Below are 21497 nucleotides of genomic sequence, written 5' to 3'. Positions count from 1 at the left end.
AGTCAAAATCTCTTCAGTATCGGTGGTTAGCTGTCACTGGTCACAAAAAATCAATTGATGAGTACTTTGCTGCTTGATTGAATGAAGGAAACTCCCAAAGGCTTTGATTCAGAAAAGACTTAAACAAATGCGCATCTTCCTTCCTAGTCCTCAGGTCGTCTAACCATATCCTCAATTTTAAATACATATGCTAGGGTGCTCTTACAAAATCAAAGTTAATGAGTTTGATTTTATCAGGGAGATATACATTAAGGTCACCACAAAAGCTAAACAGGAATAATGTATTTGATCAAGTCTAACCCTTCTATTTTGGCCTTAGTATCCATGGCAGAAGCTTTATTCTTAGGGAGAAAAATAGGTCACGGTACAAATTATTAACAAGGTGAAGAGTTCAAATTAAATTTTATCTTTCGATTCAAATAGAGTAACAGCATGCAAACGACTGCCTCTCACTGCGCATGGGAACTAGAATCAGTCTATAGGCTCATTTGACTACCTGCATGTCAAGCTCAGCCAACCTTCCAGTGGGCCTCCTGCCCCAATTCCAGCACACCGATGCCAACATCAACTGTGGCTTTGAGCCTGTAATCTTTGTCATTGCATCCACAGACACTGGTGATCATTCACAATTATGTATCTCTGATTACATGGGAAGAATAGTCCACTGCTTGACATAAAGGTATGGAACTAGGCCATGCTTCCTAGAAGACACTCAGTGTACCATAATCCAGATCGATCCATTACTTGTTGGCAACCGACTTCAAATTAGTCCAGCTTATACCAGGGACTCATTGTAAGGGGTGCAGTAATTGCCTTACCTGTCTCCTTTGATTGCCAACTGAATGATATACCGCACGTATCAAGAGTTCATGTGACTAAATGTCGATGCTGAACACTGGCACAAACGCTTGTGGATACTGTGATGGAGCCAAATTAATTTTTAAAATCCCAGCAAGTAAACAGAAAAGGCTGTTCTAGGTACAGCTCCAATCTTTATTGGAAAACATATTGGAAAACATCTGTAGAACCTCTCTTGCACGTACCATTAGAAAGCAGTCTGAAGAAATCATTCTATCATGAGCAAAAGCCTGTTCTTTAAATACACAATTTGCCTTCCCCACCTTGTGCAGGCACATTTCCCTGCAATATTTCTACCATATCCCTGGGTATAGCTCTACCTAAAATGAGTGGATGGCATATAAGCTAATGCAACTTTCATAGCTGCTTCTTGTTGTGTAAGATTTTCAATCCTGCATGGGCTTGTGCTGCAACTATACCTACAGCTAGATATCTAATGGGTTATTTGCATGCGTAGTTATGGTTTTTTTCTGCAGATAATCATGGTAAATCCCAAGGCAAGTTACACAGACACAAAAATATACATGCAATGATGTACAGAATTTCAGAAATCTAGCTAGCTTAGTTTGCATTTGCTAAGACAGAAAGTTTAAAAACTAAACATAAAGATCCTAAGTATGTGGAATTGTGACAAAACTTACTTGATTCAATTTAAGGAAAGCACTAGTTCACTTTTAACACCAGAAGTTCAAATGGTATAGCTCCTGAGTTTTGCTCACTAGAATTAGCCAAAATTTGGTCTCAGATTAGCTGTTTATATCCTAGACTGTCCTTTGCACAGGAGGCAGACTGCAGGGCTGAGTAGAAGGTTTGTCGCTAGTGAGACACATTCATTTCTCAAGACAATGAACCACCAAAGGTACTAGGTCAAGCATCCTGGTTGGTGGCCTTGCCTGACGCCATCTCTCTGACTTGCTGTTATACTTTGGTTCTTGAGCAGATCGTTTTGAAAACTGAAAAAAAGGTTACTTCCTGCACATTGTCAGGTCCTTTCTGGTTTGGTAAGTTCATCCCTTTCCAATAACACATTTGCATCTCTGTTCCCTTTGGGTAGGATCTGTAGTCTGACCACTTTCTGGCAGGTCTCTCAACTGCACTGCACTGGGGATGAACCATTTTAATGAGCAGGCCCAACTGGGCTTGGCACCCACAAGAAATTTCCTGTGGGAGTCTGTGGACAGCAACAGTGTGCAATAAAACAGGAGCCGTTTCTTCAAAACAAAGTGTGATTTATTTGCCAAAGCAGGCACAGTACTACAAGAAATGGATTAAAGAACAGCCAGGAGACCTATGTGCATACTGTCTTCCCTATACTTGGCATTTCCCTCAGGTAACTATTTTTGCTCCGGTTTGTTTTGGGTGACCCAATTACAGCCAGCGTGGTGCAGACCCTGACTCTCAGCATGGCAGGGTCAGCCTGCGGCAATCTCTCTCCTCCCTTCCTGCACAGTGGGTCTTTTAACCTTAAGGTTCGTGACTTTAGCAAACAGCTGTGTAATCAGGGGAGGAGTGGAGGAGTTCCTTTTTCACAGATATTACTGGAGCTCAAATGTTTGTTGGGATGCTCCTTATCTAGGCAATTGGTTGCTTTTCATGTTTGGTTCCCCTGACAGCCCTGTTTGATCTACTTCCATTGCAAATAACCCCTCATAAATAAGCACAAACTGAGTCACACATAACCAAGCAATGCAGAAGCTTCCCAGTTCCCTACAATATTAGCTAAATAAATGACTTCAGTATCAGAAGCCCTTGTTCCAGCAAACTTCAGGAAGACAATGGAAGAGAAACAGACACAGTTACAGAACTGAACTACCTACTCTGCTGTCCAGTTGCAACCAAAATCTTCTAGAAGGGAAAGCCAAAAATGGCTCACACCTCCAAATCATAACATAACAGATCTTTGACAGAAAAGACAAAACAAAGAAAAAAGTTTGCTTTTGCCCTAGCACAAAATCACTTGCCAGCCACTCTCTACCAAAAATTCAGTGTTCTGTGGAGACATGTTCTTCAGTTGTAAAGGAAGAAAACCCTGATGTGCAGCTATCATATATTCTCTGCTACCAAGTCAACTTTTGCGGTCACAAGTTGTCCAACTGCAGAGAAGGATCAGAATTCATCTCTCATTTGACTCAGCAAGCTAGGAGAGAGATTAATATGCATTGGATAGAAACTCTTTCAGAAATCTGGCAACATTTTTACTCTCATCAGTGATCAAGGGCATGGTATCTTGGATGTCTTTGGCATATCCAAGACCTAGCTTGCATATCCAGTATCACGAAGGACAGCACAGTAATAACAAAATCATACTCTGTCTTGGACAAAACACTGCTCTTTTATTTTCATGAAAGACCTATAGAATAAAAGATATACTCTTCTATAATTTCAGTGTCAGAACTATCAAAAATTACTCCATCTTGAAAATAAAAGAAGACAGGCACAGTATTCAGCAGAATGTATCAGTATATCGCAGAATACATCAGTATATCCAACTTAATTTCATGGTCTGCACTGGCTATCCAACTGTTTTGGAACAAATCCCCAAGGATATGATAAAGACTTGTTTTAATGAGTACAGCTACGGATCTCCTCAGAGACTTCGGCAAGAGTAATGCAGTTGAAAGAACAAAGAATTTGGACAGATCTAGAAAACAACTGCATGAAGCATTCTTGAATGTGCAAATCCCTTTTTTCCTGTAAATTGGTGAAGTGGGGAAATAAAGGTCTGATCTGATGTACTGTTTCTTCATAATTTGTAGTCTTAGAATCATAGAATATTGCAAATTAGAAGGGAACCATAAGGATCATCAAGTCCAACCCCTGCTACCCGCAGGGCTACCTAAAACTAAACCCCATGACTAAGAGCATTGTGCAGATGCTCCTTGAACTCTTGACAGGTTTGGTGCCATGACCAATTCACTGGAGAGCCTGTTCCAGTGACTGACCACCCTCTCGGTGAACCACCTTTTCCTAATGTCCCATCTGAACTTCCTCTGACGCAGCTTCATTTCATTGCCTCATGTCCTATTGCTGGTTACAGGAGACAGATCAGCACTTCCCTCTCCACTACCGCCCCTTGAGGAAGGTGCAGACTGCAATGAGGTCACCCCTCAGCCTTCTCTTTTCCAAGCTGAACAACACAAGTCACCTCAGCCACTCCTCCTAACACCATGCGTAACACAGATGGAATTTTTCACATGCAAAATAACTGCACATTCAGAGTTCTGATTGCATGCTGATGTGAAGTTCCCTGAAACACTGATTTGTTTGTGTCAGTTGTATGATTCTGTGGAATTTCTGTTTTACCAGAACCAGGATTTTTTGGGCTACTTTTTTAATGTTAAAATTTGATTGTATTTTTTGAATTATTTTAAAAAGGACAAGCAAGGTTAAAGCCTATTTACACATTTATGGTTGGCAACAGCTAAATCATGTGTTGGGAAAACTACATCTGTTTTTGTACATTCCCTAAAGTCCTTGGATTGAAGTCTATTCTTGGATACTGAAGGGTAATATTGGGATGACTACACTAAGGCCAATTGATCTACTTCTCTTCACCAAGAAATGCAGGCTAACTCGAGGTTTGAAAGAACAAATTTTGATCAAAGAGATAAGTGAACTTACTCCAAAAATCACACCTGGAACTGAGCATTTAGCCATCTGGGAGTTGACTAACCCATAGCTGACCGCAGAAGTGAAACAGACACCATCCAATTAATAAAGTTCAGACAGACATTAAAATGACCCCACAGTTGTACTGACAGCTCCCAGCATGTGCAACAAAGGTTTAAGTGTTGGGAATCAAGGTCTAGGACACACTACTGAAATTAGGAGAGAATACTTATCTCTAAATTTGCTTCAGGGTCTCACATCTGATCTTTCTTAGGTTCACCTTGTCTAAAGGATATACAGTATTATCTCAGATTCACAAGAATGAAAAGGGCATGAAAATGCTTTCTGAAATTCTATTCATGCTCCTGACGTTCTCATAAAAAACCCCTACGAATTAACTATTTGTATGCTTGCAGATATGCACAGGCACGTTTTAGTCTTAATATTATGCTTTAATAGCTGTTCAAAGGTTTGAAACACACTCCTGATCTTTAATGCAGTTAGAGGAAACAGTGCATGTACCTTCTGATGGCAGAAAGAAATGTGTGGATAGAACAGATCATAAATGGCTCTCAAAGCACAGCAAGCCCAGGTTGTTTCACCCACAATAAAAAACCATAGTACATTTACCTTTTTTAACTTTGCTGCTCCAGCGCCAGAGCGAATGGCCTCCATTAGGGCTTGCCTTGCCTCCACAGGGTTACCTGCAGCTGTGGCAGAAGATTTAGGAGCTGCTGCTGACATCTGAGTGGGAGGTGGTGGTGGCGGCGGCTGGGCAGGGGCTGGTGGGATACAAATCTGCTCTTCTTGACTGTCTTTGGCCTTCTGCATGGACAGTTCTGCATTCCTAAAACTCTGCAGCTCTTCAGAGGCCAATGAGGAGATCTGCTCATGATGCAATTGAAAGGAGGTGATTAATATCGAGCATGACTAAACTGTAATTATTTGACATTTGATGCACTTTCAGTACCCCGTTTTCACTTTGCTTGAATGATGCAAAACACACAGAACTTTTGTTTGCTCATGGGGTTGAACATCTGTTACTACTCACTCACATCACTCAGCTGGGCTGATTACCAGCATCAAGGATTTGGCATGGACTCTGTCTCAGAAACTCAATCTTTTTCTACTGTGAGCTCCAGCATCCTGCAACTCTTCTTGGCATGTAAGGTAAGAAAGAGGGTTGGACTTGGTATTCATGTGGAAACAACCACAAGGGTTTTGGAATCAGGAAGACATATTAGGGCTGCAGTAGCCATGCAGGAATCTTGTTACTTTTTGCGGTCTGGGCTGCACAGAAATAATCTCAGATGACAGGGAGGCTCTTCTAGATCTGAGCTCTCAGACATGGCTTCATTGAAAAAAATGTTGTTCAACCTGAAGTCTCCAGCCATACTAAAAAAGTAATAATAAAATAAACAGGACCACAGAGAACCACGTGAAAGCACCGAGAACAAAATCAGCTGATCGCTTTTCCAAGCATGTTTCTGTGGAATTTCTGAAACTAAATTTTTTGCACAAATTACCAACTTGAAAACTCATCCCACTTAAAATGAATGCAGAGGGAAGGGGCAAGCTTTCAGACTAGCTGGCTTTTCCATCAACTGTCTCAACAAATATTTATGCTGTTAACGTTACTAGTAAGAATCACAGTAAATTTTTAGTAATTAAAATGATTTGGTGATTATTAGGAAGTTCAGTATCATATGCCAAACAGGAGGTTTTCAAGCAGATGCATTAGTGTGCCTTTCTCAGAGAAACTGAGCCACAAAACTTGTCTAGTGAAAAATGAAAGGATTAATCTGCCATTAACTAATCCACATTCAGAGAGCTCCTATATTCTGTTCCTTCACTGCACACGCACACACAATACATGGGAATAATGTCATATCAGATAACACATGAACATTCAAGATAACGTGAAAGGGACAGACCTTTCATGATAAACGTCTATATCTCACCCTGTACGCATACAAACATGGTGCTTTAACTAGCACAGGTGACATCGTGTGAAAAAGAAGTGTACAGTTTCTAGGCAACTTCCTTTAAAATGATAGCAAAAGCTTCTCTGCTGCAGGAAAGTATTGCAAAAAGTCTCTGTGATAATACACCACCACTTCATTGTCAGAGCCTCCTTCACACAAATTTACATTTATTCCCAATGAATGCAGAATGCAGGTAAGTATGTGTGAAGACAGATGCTGCCCAGCTTGTCCTGCTCTCAGGCTCAGAGGAAGCTGTACTCTACCTGCAGCAAAGGCAGGAAGATATTTGAAGGATGAAGTAATTGCCTAACACAGGCAAAAGATTCTTTCTATCTAATGGCAGCTATCTGGCTCTGTGCTAATGGCCTGAGTCATGAGGGAAATGGGACCCCCCTTGCCAAATACACATCTTTGGCTGGATCAGAGAACTGAATGAACACTAAGGCTAGAACAATGCAGCTTTTGGCTATTAGGAGTAAGAGGTGCTTTAATGATGAGGTGAATCTTTCAGACAGAAGGAATCATCCTGCTGCGGTGAAACACCAATTACTTGCCTAACAACTTGCATGCACCAGTTTATGATAACAGATAAACAGCAGGCATGAAGAAGTCCTAGTGTGTTTTCAGGTAACTGGGACTGGATGCATATGGTAGGTAATGCAAATATATTAATCTAACTGCATACTCCTAAAGTACAAAAAAACCCCATTGAAATGTGAAAATGATGAACATTTGATGTCTTCTATGTACACTCCCTGTAATTTGCTTGGACTTCTATGTGCTTCTTTCTCAGCTAACTGCACACCATTTGACAGTGTTAAGTTTTATAGCAGAGGATAGGATCGGACCCACCATGCTAGCTGTATATATCAGATCTGATCTTGTGTGTCATATTATTTCCCCCTCAACTTCAATCTTTACAGCACAACACTTAGTTTGTGGCATATCTGGGTTTATTCAAAACACCCAGTAGGAACTGACCGTGCTTAAAAGTTCACTCATCATCTTGATTTCTCACCTTTTTCAGCTTCGAGGTGCCACTGTGGCCTCTAATTGCTGCTAGCAGGGCTGAGCGCTCATTCTCTGGCTCAGTATATGAGGGTTTCCTGTGATTGCCGTTCAGTGCACTGTCTGAAACCTAGAATATGAAAAGAATAAACCTCACATTGTTATTAAATATTTACTTAGAGACAGTTTGGAAACACTTGTAAAAATACTTTCGGCACTTCTACCACAATGCAACCTGTGGACACTAATGAGTCTGTCTTCTTTCAGGCCTGCTTTTACAGCCCTTACACTGAACAGGAGACTATGTGTAGACAGTAATGCTGTACTTACAGATGCAGTCCCATATCCCCTGAGCATGAGGTCAGTGGCAAACTAGTATCACCCACTAATACAAAATGCGGTTTTCTTTCAGTGTAGGTATTTACAAGTTTTCTCCATGCTGTGTGTTCCTGCTCTTACATAACACACAAAAATGCTCTTAGGCTACCCTAAATTGCCTCTCCTTTTTGCTGTTTCTCTGCACCCTCTGCCTCTTTTAGGTAGTGCAGCAGCAATGGTGTTGCATAACGTCCAGGATGTGCAGAATAAGCAATGGCTTGGTCTGTATTTTGCCATTACAAATTTTTCAAATGCCTTGTGTACTCCAGCTCACCAGCAACTGTATCTGTTATAAAAGCTGTGGTGTCTGACAGGGTGAATATAGGCTAAAAAAGAGGCTCCACTTTACCTTTCTGAGTTTCTCCTTTCCCCCTGCTGTTTGAATGGCTTCCATTAGGGCACTGTGCAGTGATGTGTCTTTTGGAATTGGTTTTTGGACAACGGGTTTGAATTTCTTCTTTGGTCCAAAGATATTGGTCTGCACATTAACATCCAGTTCAGTTACAGCATTAGTATCCAAATCATCAGATTTCTCTTCCTGTTCTGACTCTGCATTTAGTTCAGATGAAGCTTTAAGGGAACCAACTTGTACATCGTTAGCAGGAGGCCACTTAGTGGCTCGCAAAGATGAGCTGAAGGAGGGTGGGACTCCTTGGAGATCAGGAGACTTGAGAGGTGAGGTTGCGTTACTATGGATCAAAGTCTCACATTTCTGGTCCAACAAAAGATGCATCTTTTTCTCTGCTACACTTTGTTTGCTGTTTAAACCATGATCTTCCAGGCTGTTATCCTTTGAAGAGGATTTGGTAAGTGGGACACTAGCATTCTTTTTATAGACGCTCACAGGAGTTGCTTGATTTGGCGCCCTGATGTTAACTACTTTGTTTTCCATGCCAGAATTATCACCAGGTATAAACCTGTGGGACGCGTTTTGACTACAAGTAAAAATCCTTGAAAGTGTTTCTCTTGTTTCTGCTGATTCTGTTTCCACGAGGCTATATTTGGCCACAATAATACATCTTTTTGGTGAAACTTCTGCTTCAGTTTTAACCCCTCCGGTCTCTTGCTTATTTTCATCTTTCTCATGATATTCCATAGCGTCAGACTTAAAGTTACTCATGTTGATGTGTCTTGCAATGGCAGAGGCAACATACTGACTTGAAGTTCTCCTGTGTGGCTTTAGAAATGGAAGCTCCGGCTTGTCCTTATTAACGGTGGGGGCCACTGAGACTGTCACCTGAGACTGTGTAACTGGAAGAGGTGGTTTGGTCCTTTCATTCTCAGACTGTCTTTCGGCTACCTGGGTAGTAACAGTTTGTGGTGCTGCAGGTTTTGGAGCAGCAAGACAGACAGGTCTGTGTTCCTGTTTTATAGCAAAGGGCTTTGAGTTTGTGGTGACTGCTGACTTCTTAGGAAGATGCTCAGCAGAGTCATCGCTTTGCTTTTCCATAGAACTTGACCTCCAGAATGCCTTTACTTTCCCAAGATGAATTTCCTCATTTTCATCAATAGAGGTACCTGGTATGTGCTTACTGACACATGTGTTTGGGCCTATGAGGTTGCCTAGTTCATCTATCTTAATGGCACCAGTGGAGAGGGAAACTCCTCTGTCAAAATGTTTTAGTTCAGGTTTGGGAGGAACAACTTTAAAGGTTGTCAAACCCATTTTAGGTTCATAGTTTGTTCCCAAATTCTGGGCACGATGACACCATGTGGGTGTTGACGGGACTTCTTCTACTTCAATTTTTTTTGATGGTGGCCATTTGATTTCTAATTCTGATTTACTTTTTTTCAGAGATCTTTCCCTGTTATTACATTCATTAAATGGATTTATCTTCTCTTTTGCTGTACTGATTTCAGCTGTGGTCTTGGAGTGAGGTGGAATCAGCTTAGATTTACATTCCTCAGACTTTACACCATGTTTGGGGGGAGGTTCCAGTCGTAAGTTCTTCTCACTTCTTTTTTCAAAGGAGCACGTGAGAGATTCAAACATATCTCTCCTCTGTTCCACAGGCAAGTGACTGAATTCATTTTCAGATGGTTGCTGATGAATGAGGTCCTTGGATATGCATACAGCCCCACCATCTGTATGTCCCTTATCGAAGGAACCTGCATGGTTGTTTTTATTTGTAAAGTTTCCTGTATTCACAGAGTCAGCTGAGATATTTTGTGAAACCCTTGTGTCTGTCTCATGATTTCCAGCTGAGACTGAGGTGCCAACTTCTGGAGCATCGTCTATGACTGTTACTGGAACAGAAACGGTAACATCTTGGGCAGCCTCAACTTTTCTTATGTGTGGGCTCAACACTTCATTGATGTACCCGGAGTCGGAGTTACTTATACTATCCACTGCTGCAAAATACACATACAACGTTACATATAGGCAGTATTTAGACAATACGACTTTAAATTACACAAACAGGCAGGACAAGCTTAAGCAGATCAGATATTTCAGTTAAACTAAAACTAACAGGAATATATTTATGCCTGTATTACAAAAAAAGGAAAGATCTGGGGCCTTTTTATTGTCTGGTTGCTGATTAGGACCAGCCAAATATTCCTGCAGTCCTCATGCTTCAGCCAGTGGGAAACATACAAATGCAGCTGAAAGCAGAATTTAATCTATTGTTCATACCTTATCTTTGACTAAGTTCTCTCAGTGATAAACATTTCACCACATGACTCCAAAGCAGAAACATTTCTGAGAAACACTGAGTGACTCCAAATTATGTTTCCCAGACCTAGTTAGTAATAACAGCCCATCTGAAGGATTTTCTTGAGCAAGCAAACAAAGAAACAGTACTTGTATTTTTTCTCCATTCTTCTCCCCCTTCATTACCAGTGACTCTAGAAGCCTCATTGTGTAAGAAGCTTAACTCCCCTCTCAAATTTGCTGGTATAAATCAAGGGTTACAACACAGAAAATAAGAAATTGCAGTGTTAGAGGACTCGCAGAATTTAAATCATAATCAAAGTCCACTGCAGAAGTACTGAAATAAAGATGGGAAGCTTTAAACAAGTGTTCAACATCGTTTGGTTACAAACCATTAACAGAGAAACATTTTTATTCACTTTAGAAAAGGAGGAGCGCAATATGACATTTTAACTCTTCCCATCATTTCTTTGCATGTTTTTCTAATTTTAACTAATACATCTGCTAATGCAGAGGAAGTATTAGGTACAAAAACGTCCTCCTTCCCTCTACTTTTTTATGATAAAATACAAAACAGAGGCATTGTTCACTAAACACAGAGCTAAATTCACAACTGACTTAGCTTCACTGAAGAAAGTATACGAAAGTATACCAAATTTGGCCCATAAAATGTGGCCATAAACTGCTGTTCATCTCTTTTTGGCAGCAGACACTGAAATACTGTGACAATCTGATAAGCAGCTTGAGAAATATTCAGTGCGAGCCCATAATGAGAAGCTGCACCAGAAGCGAAGGGAGAGCAGCCACTCTGAGTGGACCACATTCTGTCTTAGACCCGTGAGTTGCTCCCAGTGACCTTTGTGACAAATGTGCAGGTGTCTCGGAGCCCAGTTTGACTCTGCATCTCCTGTCTATGACTCTCTCTTTTGTACATCAGAGATAACACACTTCCCTACCTTCTAAATGTTCATCCAGGCCAGCCAAAGTCCACTGAAGTTGTGCAGCAATATCCTCATCCTCATGCTTAGCCGAAGCCATTCCTTCATCTCTCCTGCTAAAAGAAAGAGGAGAAAAAGTCTGGGTTTCCCCCTTTTTTCGCTTTGCCCTGTTGCTCTGAAATACACTCTGATTTCAGCTCCTTTGGCTCCACTGGGGTTCTGAAACTCATTCCCGAAAGCAGGAAAAAATGTGCAGCCTTAGAGGCACAAGCTACCACACTGACACATCCACATCCAGGAAGGATCTCTGTGGTGCCTGCGCACACTCAGAGCGCTGGCCATCCAAAAAATAGGGTTAATAAAGCCTGTTGCAAAGAAATATGTAGCTTCACTGTGAAGTACGCATCTCAGCTGGGCTGCAGGAAAGCAGTGTATGCCCAGGCAAAGGTTTTGCATATCCACATAACTGTAAAGCAGACCACCAGCCATCCTGTGTACATGCTGTGCCAATTTATCCGCAAATTAATTAAATAAAAATAGCATGGCAATGAAAAATAAATACAGCAAAGTACTGTTAGACAATCACTCTGCATCCTGAGGGGAGGAAGGGAAGGAGGAAAGAGAAAATAATCCCTTGAGAGCCGTTTCTAATGAAACATATCAAGGGCCCTGGTTTTGTAATGGTTTTTGATGAATTTTACAATGATCTAAAGCAAGTCTGAAATCAGAATAAGTGCCAAGTCTTGTCTTGGCTTATTAAAAAAAAAAAAAAAGAAAAATAAGAAAAATCCTAGCAAAAAAATCACCACTAAAATTTAAAACAAAATGCATGGCAACCTGTTACACAGCAGACCTGTTTCTTAGGAAGAAAAATCTTGGCCGGGAGAGCTTTTCTATCTAAATAATTGAGGTTAGCATTTCAGATTGGGCAATTCACTTTTTCCAGCTACCTGCTCCTCACCTGAATTTTAGACACTGTTGTCTGTGACACTGTATCTAATTCTTGCCCTTGCAATTAGCCTATTGAAAAAATAATTTGCCATTCTAGCCACACCTAAACAAACTCTGGTCAGGAAAAACACATTTGCCCTTTTCAAGATCAAATCCTTAATATGACAGATAGAGTAATAGATTATGGGTTTTTTCTGGCAGTTTGTCAAACAATACCTGAAAAAGGCCATTTTTTCTGCTGTCTTTTGAGATAATCTGAATAAAAACTCAGGGGTGTTTCCTGACATTGATTTAAACGATGTCTAACAGTGTGCTCCCTTTTTTGCTATTTTCTTGTTTGATTCTTCCCTTGCTCATAGCAGGACCAACTGAAAGCACATGTTGAAGCATTTTATTTCACTTTATTTTCTATTTATTTATTTTTGCATTCACCTTTCCTTCCTTTATGCCTTTTGTAACAGTCCTGGAACCCGATTCTTCTACTCGCACCTAAAATGCCTTGCACTTACAAAGCTGAGTTCCTGTATGTGGGATCAATGAAAACAGCAACACACATCTGCAAAGAAGCCTTCCAAAACGTTTTTCATGTACACATCCTTTTCCTAAACAGAGAACAATTCAAGGTGGCAAAGCTATGTATGTGCCTAAGTGGTTTCCTAAACTGGAATCTAAGACAGAAACCTGTATTGGTTGTTGGAATATGGAGGAAGAGACACCACTCTGTGACTGGAATAAAATTTCTTCCAGCGTTTGCCATTGACCTGAGTGTTGACAGGCCCTGAACATCCCCAGAAGTCAATGTGAACTGACAGTACTCCAGCCCAGCACCCACACTGCAAGACTCATGGTAAACTGAGAAGGTTCCATTTGAATATGAGAAGAAACTTCTTCACAGTGAGGGTGCCAAAGCACTGGAACAGGCTGCCCAGAGAGGTTGTGGAGTCTCCTTCTCTGGAGACATTCAAAACCCGCCTGGACACATTCCTGTGCAATCTGCTCTGGGTGAACCTGCTTTAGCAGGTGGGTTGGACTAGATGATCTCCAGAGGTCCCTTCCAACCCCAACCATTCTGTCATTCTGTGATTCCCCCTGATGGATTAAGAGAAAGGTGGCACAGATCACACCAAGTCTCCAGTGGAGGCAACTGGCACTGTAAGACCGCAATCCTACTGTACCCTGAAGAACACACACATAGATACACAAATCAATGAGACCACTCAGCTGAGCAATCTAACAAAAAAGATAAAAGCTTACTGCAGCATTCAGATTAGGACAGAAGTCTGGCAAAGAAAAAGCTCCACTTGAAGTTGGCACAAAGAATGAACCAACTGAATTTCATGTTGTTTATGCAGTGGAAAGTTTTCCAAAATTAATAAGAAGTACTTGTTCTCCTCTGAGTGCCAATGTGTTTGGAAACTCAGAGCATTTTTGATGGGAGAATCATTCAGACTGCATCAGCTAAGTAACAGGTCTATCTAGCATGGAAGGCAAATATTGCTCTTCTTCCTTACAAAGCTGGTCTTTTGGGATCACTGTCCACAGCTGGAAGCAAATTCCTGGCACACAGTGAGACTCTTTCCCTAAGGTACCTTCCACAACCTTGGAAGAAAAATGTGTAAATCCATATTTATCAGACAATGAGACCCAATTTCATGAAGGCCATGCCAGCTCACCACCTTCTTGGTACCTCATCGTGCCTTTCTATCTATTGCCTGACTGCTCTACAATACAGCCAAAATCTGAACTACTAAGGTTGTCTGTGCTGGGCCTTCTCCAGGAAATAATGGAAACTATTGGCTTGAAAATTTTATGGGCAATTTATCTAGGAAAATGTCTTTGGGATGGGAACAGGATTTCCTGGGCTCCAACCATGCAGTGTCTGGTCCATTGGACTGACCAGATCTTTTCTCACGTCAATCAATTGGAATCTTTCAATGCCTCTTATAGCAAAATTATCTTCTTGATGGACGCAACAATCAGCAGAGGTTTCTTTCATTATCCTCTGTGCACTTACGCAGTGACTCTACATAATTTGCCTCTAAATCTCTTCTTCAATCTCCTTATCTAGACAAGTGGGATAATAATATGCAATTCACAGATTTTTTTCTGAAGAAAAGAGAACAATGCAGTGAAAATGAAAGGATTCTTATTTGCTCTTACAGAGGGAGCTTCAGAAAAAGCAGATATTTTCTTTTGCATTTCCAGATTCATAAAAGAGCTATTGTTCAATTCATCTCCAAACTTACCTACAAAGGAAGCCAGAAGGTATACATTAATCACAGGGATCTTCTTAAAGTTCTTAGCATCAAGAATCTTAAATGTGATATGTGTTTTGTGAGGTGAAAGTTTGGTAGTTTCCAGTAGCTCACAGGATTTACAAATATGCCTACAATGACTCTTACAACAGTATTCGGGAAAGGAAAACAAAAGGGCTTCTAATGTTTTTCATAGCCTTCTTCCCTTCTAACTCTATTCACTTTTGTTGACAGCTCTGTTTTGGTCAGAATCCAAGAAAAATATGAATTATTCCGATACCATGTTTTACATTCTGGATAAACATTACCAGTGGTATTTTCTCACACACATTTTTTTTGACTTAGGGGAGAACTTGATAACCTTTACGCTGCCATTCTGGTAAAACATGAGGCACTAAAAATATAGCACTGGTGGGCATTTAGCACAAGTTCGAAATGGCAAACGTCCATGGTCCCTGGAAGCCTGTGCACTTATTACTTATGTAGATTAGCAGAGATTTGTGCAAGAGCACAGAACGGAGCAAAGTGACTACTAAACTACAGCCTTTAGTGTTCCACTGAGCTCGGGCTACAACACATAACTACTCCTCAACAGTCATTTGCACAGCTGGAGACAAAATGAAACTTACAGCAGCATTTCATCAAATAAGTGCCACGGGACCTGGACACTTATGACAAAGTTTACATTCTAAGAAAGAGAGAAAATTCTCTGAAAAACCTAGCTGGAAATGCTGCATTAAAAAGACAAGTGGTAAGACAATGGATTTACAATGACAGAAATTTATTAAATTATTAAATCATTAAAACTGACCCAAGTGTCTTCGGGCACTCCTCAGAAGTTCTGGTGAGCCTCATGTATGATACCAGACGTATAGACCACAACTCCCACTGTAACTGCTTAAACACAACACAGACCCGTGTAACTGCAGACAAGGGACTGAGGAAGAGTTTCAGTTGTCTAAACTCAGGCATTTGGTGCCATCTGAAATACTGCAGGGTATTCTGTCTGGGGCTGGGAGACATAATGTGGAAGACAGGGAGACCCATGTCCTGCTGGTGTGGCTGCAGGCAAGAAGAAACTGCAGTAGACATCTTCCAGGTTAATTGAACGTGACCTGAAAGTCTCATTCATTTTGCACCCTGTGAGAATATGGCTGCAGTGAATTTTTTAATAGCTGGGGAGAGAAGATAGAGCCATTGCAAATAACAGAGTCAAATCCAGACAGGCACACAGTGTCAAAGCACACACCGGGACATAGCGACCGCTACAAGGCTGTTCAATGGACAAGAGCATCCAGTTTCTTGCATGTGTCCTAGGCAGCTAACAGAGACTGACCAACATGGCAAGCTGATGTTATGGTTACTCCAGACTGCGCTGTAGAGTAGCGGGGCTCCTTTCCCAGCTCTGGTAATCCTCTCAGCCTGATACTGGGGAATTACATCAACGCGTCGGTATGTATCCAAATTTGTCCTCTTCAAAATGCATCCACAATATTCTCCTCTTACACAAATGATAGAAAGAGAAATGCTTCTTCCTTTTTATATATCAAGGTGCTTGTTAAAAAAAGAGACTAGTGCTGAAGGGTTTTAAGTTGTAGAAAGTATAGCTGAAGCTTTTTGAATACAACTTTCTATTCAACCAGGCCAGAAAGATGTCACTAAGTAAACTCAAGGTGTTTATATTTCTGTGTTTTTGAGTGATGAAGCGAAGTACTCTTCAAAAGCGGAGGTAACTATTTTCCAGCTTTAATCAACAGTTCATAAAATCTTTTGGACTATTTTTCCATTCTTTGCATTTCTATATGACATTACTAGATGACCTTTTTCTATTTCCTTCCAAGGATGGAATATAACAGCAGGAGAGCGGCTAGTATAAATGGTGGACTTTCTGGAGACCTAAGCTATGACAGTGATATTTTCCATTTCTAAGCGCAAAGTTTCAAATGACCATTCAAATGACCAAAGCCTGTTAAAATGCAAAATCTGTAGACTGAAGAACCAACTTAGGGCTGGTTAGATAGCAAAGTCATCACTTGTTTTTGATGCAAGATTTCTGAAGGTGGCAGGCAACTAGGGAAAGGAAAAAGCACACGGTCATACTCTGTTGAATGCCAGATAACTGCAAGAGGGTAGATTTAGATTAGATATAAGGAAGCAATTACTCCCTGTGATGGTGATGTTGCACTGGAACAGGCTGCCCAGAGAAGCTGTGGATGGCCCATTCCTGGAATTGTTCAAGACCATGCTGGATGGAGCTTTGAGCAACCTGGTCTAGTGGAAGGTGACCATGCTCATGGCAGGGCAGTTGGAACTAGATGATCTTTAATGTCCCTCCCAACCGAAATAATTCTACAATTCTATGATAACCTTGCTTTTTATGTTCTTCAATGAGAGACAAAAGAAAAGCTGCACATACTTTTTGAGAGCTATGCACAGATACAATTTCCACTCCAAATTTTTAGTTTGTGTTCTGTTTCTAGTTCTGTGGGACTGCATCACACTTACAAAGGTTTTTAGGCTGCATTTATATCTGTGCTGATTAAAAATAATCAGAGACTGAATTAAATTATTTTCGAATCTTAGAACACACAGGTTCAGCGGTGCCTTCAGATATAACACCACCCAATTAAAAAGAAGAACTTGCAAATATAGCCAGAGGAGGAAAATGAAGAAATTTTTCAGCAGCAGCTGGGTTTATGGTCCTTTTTCAGTCCTCCTCCATGGTTACTGTCAAAAATCTAACCAGGAAGCAAACAAAAATGCTTTTGCCTAGTACCTTTTTGTGTTTTAATGCTAGAAATCCCTAAGCTTTTAACATACCAGGGTGACTTAAGCTTCCAGAGTCCCCTGACATATGTCAGTTCCAGAGTCCTGCTGCATAAGCAGCAGCTTGCAGTTGCTATACAGCTGGAAGCATGTCCCCGCTAGCCCCTCCTCACACGGGCTGCTGGCAACAGCTTCTCAATGGGGAAGCCTGCAGGTGGACAGCCTTGTCAGAAATAGGCAGGAAAGTGTGGTGACTTAAATCTCAATACAGCCACATCACCTGTGTAACATAACAGCGCAAGTTAAAGACAGTAAAGTGAGGTTAAATAACTTTTCTTGGTTTAGACAGAAAAAATAAGAAACAGAGCAAGGACCCGAGCCTTTCTTTCCTGGAGGCCAGCACTACACCTTTAGCAACCTGAGCTGCCTCCTAACATGTAAAATATACCAAAGCACATGGCATTTTTCCAGTGGATAAGTTGAACAGAAAGGCTAATCTGCATTCTGCCTCTATAACGACTGTGTCTATTACTTAACCATAATATCATTAGCATCTTCCCTCCATGAAGATCTGCCAGCAAAAAACTGCATGAGAGTATCCAAATTTAAAGAGTTCTCTGGAACAAGGAGAAAGGGAAAGCCAGAGATAAGGAAGGAAATTAGCAAAACTATGTAAGAAGCAGAGGCTTGCAAATCTCTCAGACATCTGGGTCTTAATTAAGTAATTTTTCATCCCTGAAGTTCTCCCTACCGCTTTAACTCTTCCTGTACCTTCCTCCCCCTTAAAACCACATTTCTGTTTTCAAAAAAGTAAACCAAGTGCCTCCCCAGCTAAAATGAAACCTATCCTATAGGGAAATAACAGAATAAAAGTTTCCCATATTTTTCAGAGACAAGTGAAATGTAATTATACAGAACATGTTTGTGCACAAAGAGCTATACATAATATATACATACACTGCTATTTTTTATTACAGTTTTTTTCTTTCCTTCCTGCCTGCCTTCTACCATTCACTACTGAATTTTTTCTTCCTCTGACCAGTTTCATTGCTGAATTCCCTACAGCTACTGACTTTTCCTTCGCTCTTACCCTTTCCAAGTCGAACCTTGTAACACTTGCATTTGAATGGGCTGAGGATTAAGCAGAACAAGTTCATGCACCCCTATCCTTTCAAGCTTTTGTTTTATACTAATAACTCATCGAAATCCTTTTGCAGCAAACAGTGAGTATTTCTCAGGTTTGTAACAAAGAGGATTCTTCTCCTTCTACTTCCAACAGCTTCAACTACCCCAACCCGAGCCAAAGGTAACAAATTACCCCAAGAGAAAGGGAGGAAATGGGATTATCTCTGTCCAGACCCACAGCATGAACAGATCTCAGGGGGGTTCCCCCACCCTCACCCTATGCCCTCCACCAGCTGCACGTGAAAGAATATTCCTCTCTCATGGCTATTGAAACAGAAACCCAAGGGAGGGGAAAATCCCTTCAAGACCTTTGGAAGGTATTCTATCTTTTTGTCTCAGACAAGATTGTATTTATTCATCTTTATAACTGCCAAGTTTCCTTTACATTTTAAAAATATTTCTATTTTAAAAATATTTTAATACATTTAAAACCTTTTCAAAGTTGAAAAAAAAGTTTTGTATTTTAAAGTGGTTTTCTTACTCTGAGAGAGGCTGGTGGCATCACTCACTCTTAAGAACCCTTTCAAAACTCTCATTTCACTTGCTTGTAACTTGGAGAAATTATCTATCTTTGCTAGGTGGCAGTCCAAATGTGACAATTTCAATTATGTCCATGATCACTCTATTATTTTATTTAAACCAAAATGGTTAAATGTCTTCCAAGAACAGAGTTTGGATGAAAAGGAGAGCCGCATTCTGATACATGAAATGCTACTTAATGCTCAGTCCTCTGAAAAATGAAAAAAGGGTTCCTGTGTGGTCTAACAAGTCACTAGTCTGCCTTGACTTCCTGCACATCAGATCTCCTTCTCTAAAATCAGATAACGCTACCTCTTCATTTTAAGTGAGTACTGTGCCGAGAAAGGAATTAAAGTGTGTACAGCACATGGATACTGGTGTGGTGAGTGACATAAAAACAGTAAAAGGAAATTAAGTAGTCCTGTCTCCAGAAGAGAATTTGAACTGAGAGTGAACAGTGGTACACCTGCTTTATTAACTGAGCTCTGAAACTTAGAAAGAAAATAAAATAAAACAGAGTATGATCTAAACAGAGACTTTATCCTACTGTACAAACGGGGGGAATTAAGGTTAAAAGGAGGAAGCTAAGGTTACACAGACAGCCTTAATATTAATGTTACCTAACCTTGAGCGTGTGACCTAGCATCTCTAATAATATTATTTTAACATAATTTTTAATGTGTAATTATTTATAAAGCTCCAGACAGTAGGTGTGCATGATGCTTTATAGGCATATAAAATGGTCTGATCCCTGCCCCTAGGAGCTTGTGTGATGACACCATAGATGGGATGGGAAAGGAGGGGGTACGGGAGGACAGAGTTGCAACACTGTGAGATCATGAGATGTACTTACTGCTACATAAGCAACATTTCAGCTTCTCTGTGGTTTTCTTGTTACTCATTTAACACTATATATTAAAATTTGGTGAACAGATACATAACACAAAGAAATCAACAGTAAGGAAGGATATGAAGAAAGAGAACTATGTAGTACAGTGTTCAGTCAGCAGTTAATATTAAAACATTCACAGCCAAACTTTGCATGCAGTCAATTATTTATATGGGTTTAGCCCTAGGCACGTCCAGCTGAGGTCTGGATTCTGCTCCACCAGGCACTGTACAAATATGTTGTGAGATACGACAGCTGTGTTATGGCTTTTTCCGTAAAAAAAACCCCATCAGTGGCTGAAAGGGATATCAGAGGTGGAGAGACAAAGATGGTTTAACAGGTTAGAGGCAGAGCCAAGGGTAGAACTAGAGTGTTCTGAGATTTGATTTGATTTGATAGTCTACATGTTAATTAATATGTGTATTTGGATTGAGATTGCTTGAACAAGAACCCCAAAGGAAAACAAAAGACAGTGCACTTGCAAGTTGCTCACATGTACTGGAAAACAAAACCATGGAGGAAAGACCCCAGCTTGGAAACCTCTGAATCCAGGGATCTTATTTTAGAAATTTCTTTGCTTTGGGAACTGAACAGGATTTGAGCTCTGCTGTGGTTGTCATTTCTGTGTGTGCACAGCCTGCAATATGTGCCATTTCTGACCTGGCTATACTATTGTGTTGCTATATGCGGACAAACCTATTGCATGATGAAGACTGTACCCTTAAATGCTCTCAGCTTTCCTTGACTTCTGTTGTAGATGAGGTGCAGACCCTCCTGTGATGTTCTAATGCTATCAGACATTTCAGCTGTGCACAGACCACCCAGGACACCAAATAAACAATTCCAGAAAACCCAAGAAAAATGAATTTAGAACTAAACATACAATTAACCAAAGTAAGCAATACGGCAAAATCATCTTGACCTCCTGGAGCACAGGCTAAGCCCCTGGACCAAACCAAGGTAAGAACTGTGGAGTTGATTGTACTTTTCCCTGCAGTTCTTCACAGTGCACATGCAAAGAATCACTTGGTCTTTCTTTATAGCCCTAAACACTCCAAGTATAATTTGCTTCCACTTTGAGGGCACTTTTCACAGCCCACAGAGTACAAAATAATTTTAGTATACAGCATATAAATTCTTAGGAATTAGTTGTTTCACTAGGTGAAAAGCCCAAGTTTTAGTCAGATTTACAATTTAAAAGGATGAGCTAAATATTCCCACTATTCTGATTAACCTTTTTTTCCCAAGCCTCAGCCAAATTAGTCACTAAATAAAATTTCAGGCTTCACTGGAGCTCAGACTCAAGGAGGACTTCGACTCACTACTACTAACCACTGCTTCTTTACAGTAGCTACATGTTCTCCCAATTTTTCTTGTCTTCCTTTTAGAATTGAGCTAGATTGCAGTACACAGACTAAAAGACAGAAATGAATTAATAAACTCCATGTAAAATTTTCCTTTAAGTTTTGTAGCTTCTGATATATATTTAACACTCTGTGTAGC

At 40.5% G+C, this 21497-nt stretch overlaps 1 protein-coding gene across 1 annotated transcript in view; it reads right to left on the bottom strand.

Moving 5' to 3' along the window:
* Window positions 1–3262: 3262 nt before the first annotated feature.
* The window catches only part of COBL (cordon-bleu WH2 repeat protein), a gene marked incomplete at both ends in the record, with an annotated part of 160113 nt that continues 141878 nt past the window's right edge, over window positions 3263–21497 (bottom strand). Inside the window, 5 exons of the mRNA XM_080364156.1 lie at window positions 3263–3271; window positions 5098–5352; window positions 7471–7590; window positions 8188–10190; window positions 11448–11545. Of these exons, the coding sequence (XP_080220282.1) occupies window positions 3263–3271; window positions 5098–5352; window positions 7471–7590; window positions 8188–10190; window positions 11448–11545 (2485 nt within the window). The remainder of the gene's footprint in view (window positions 3272–5097; window positions 5353–7470; window positions 7591–8187; window positions 10191–11447; window positions 11546–21497) is intronic.

The sequence above is a fragment of the Nesoenas mayeri genome, assembly GCF_963082525.1.
Source record: "Nesoenas mayeri genome assembly, chromosome: 2".
Classification (NCBI taxonomy): domain Eukaryota; kingdom Metazoa; phylum Chordata; class Aves; order Columbiformes; family Columbidae; genus Nesoenas; species Nesoenas mayeri.
Note: the sequence above shows the minus strand (reverse complement) of the source record. Positions and strands in the feature narration are given on the sequence as shown.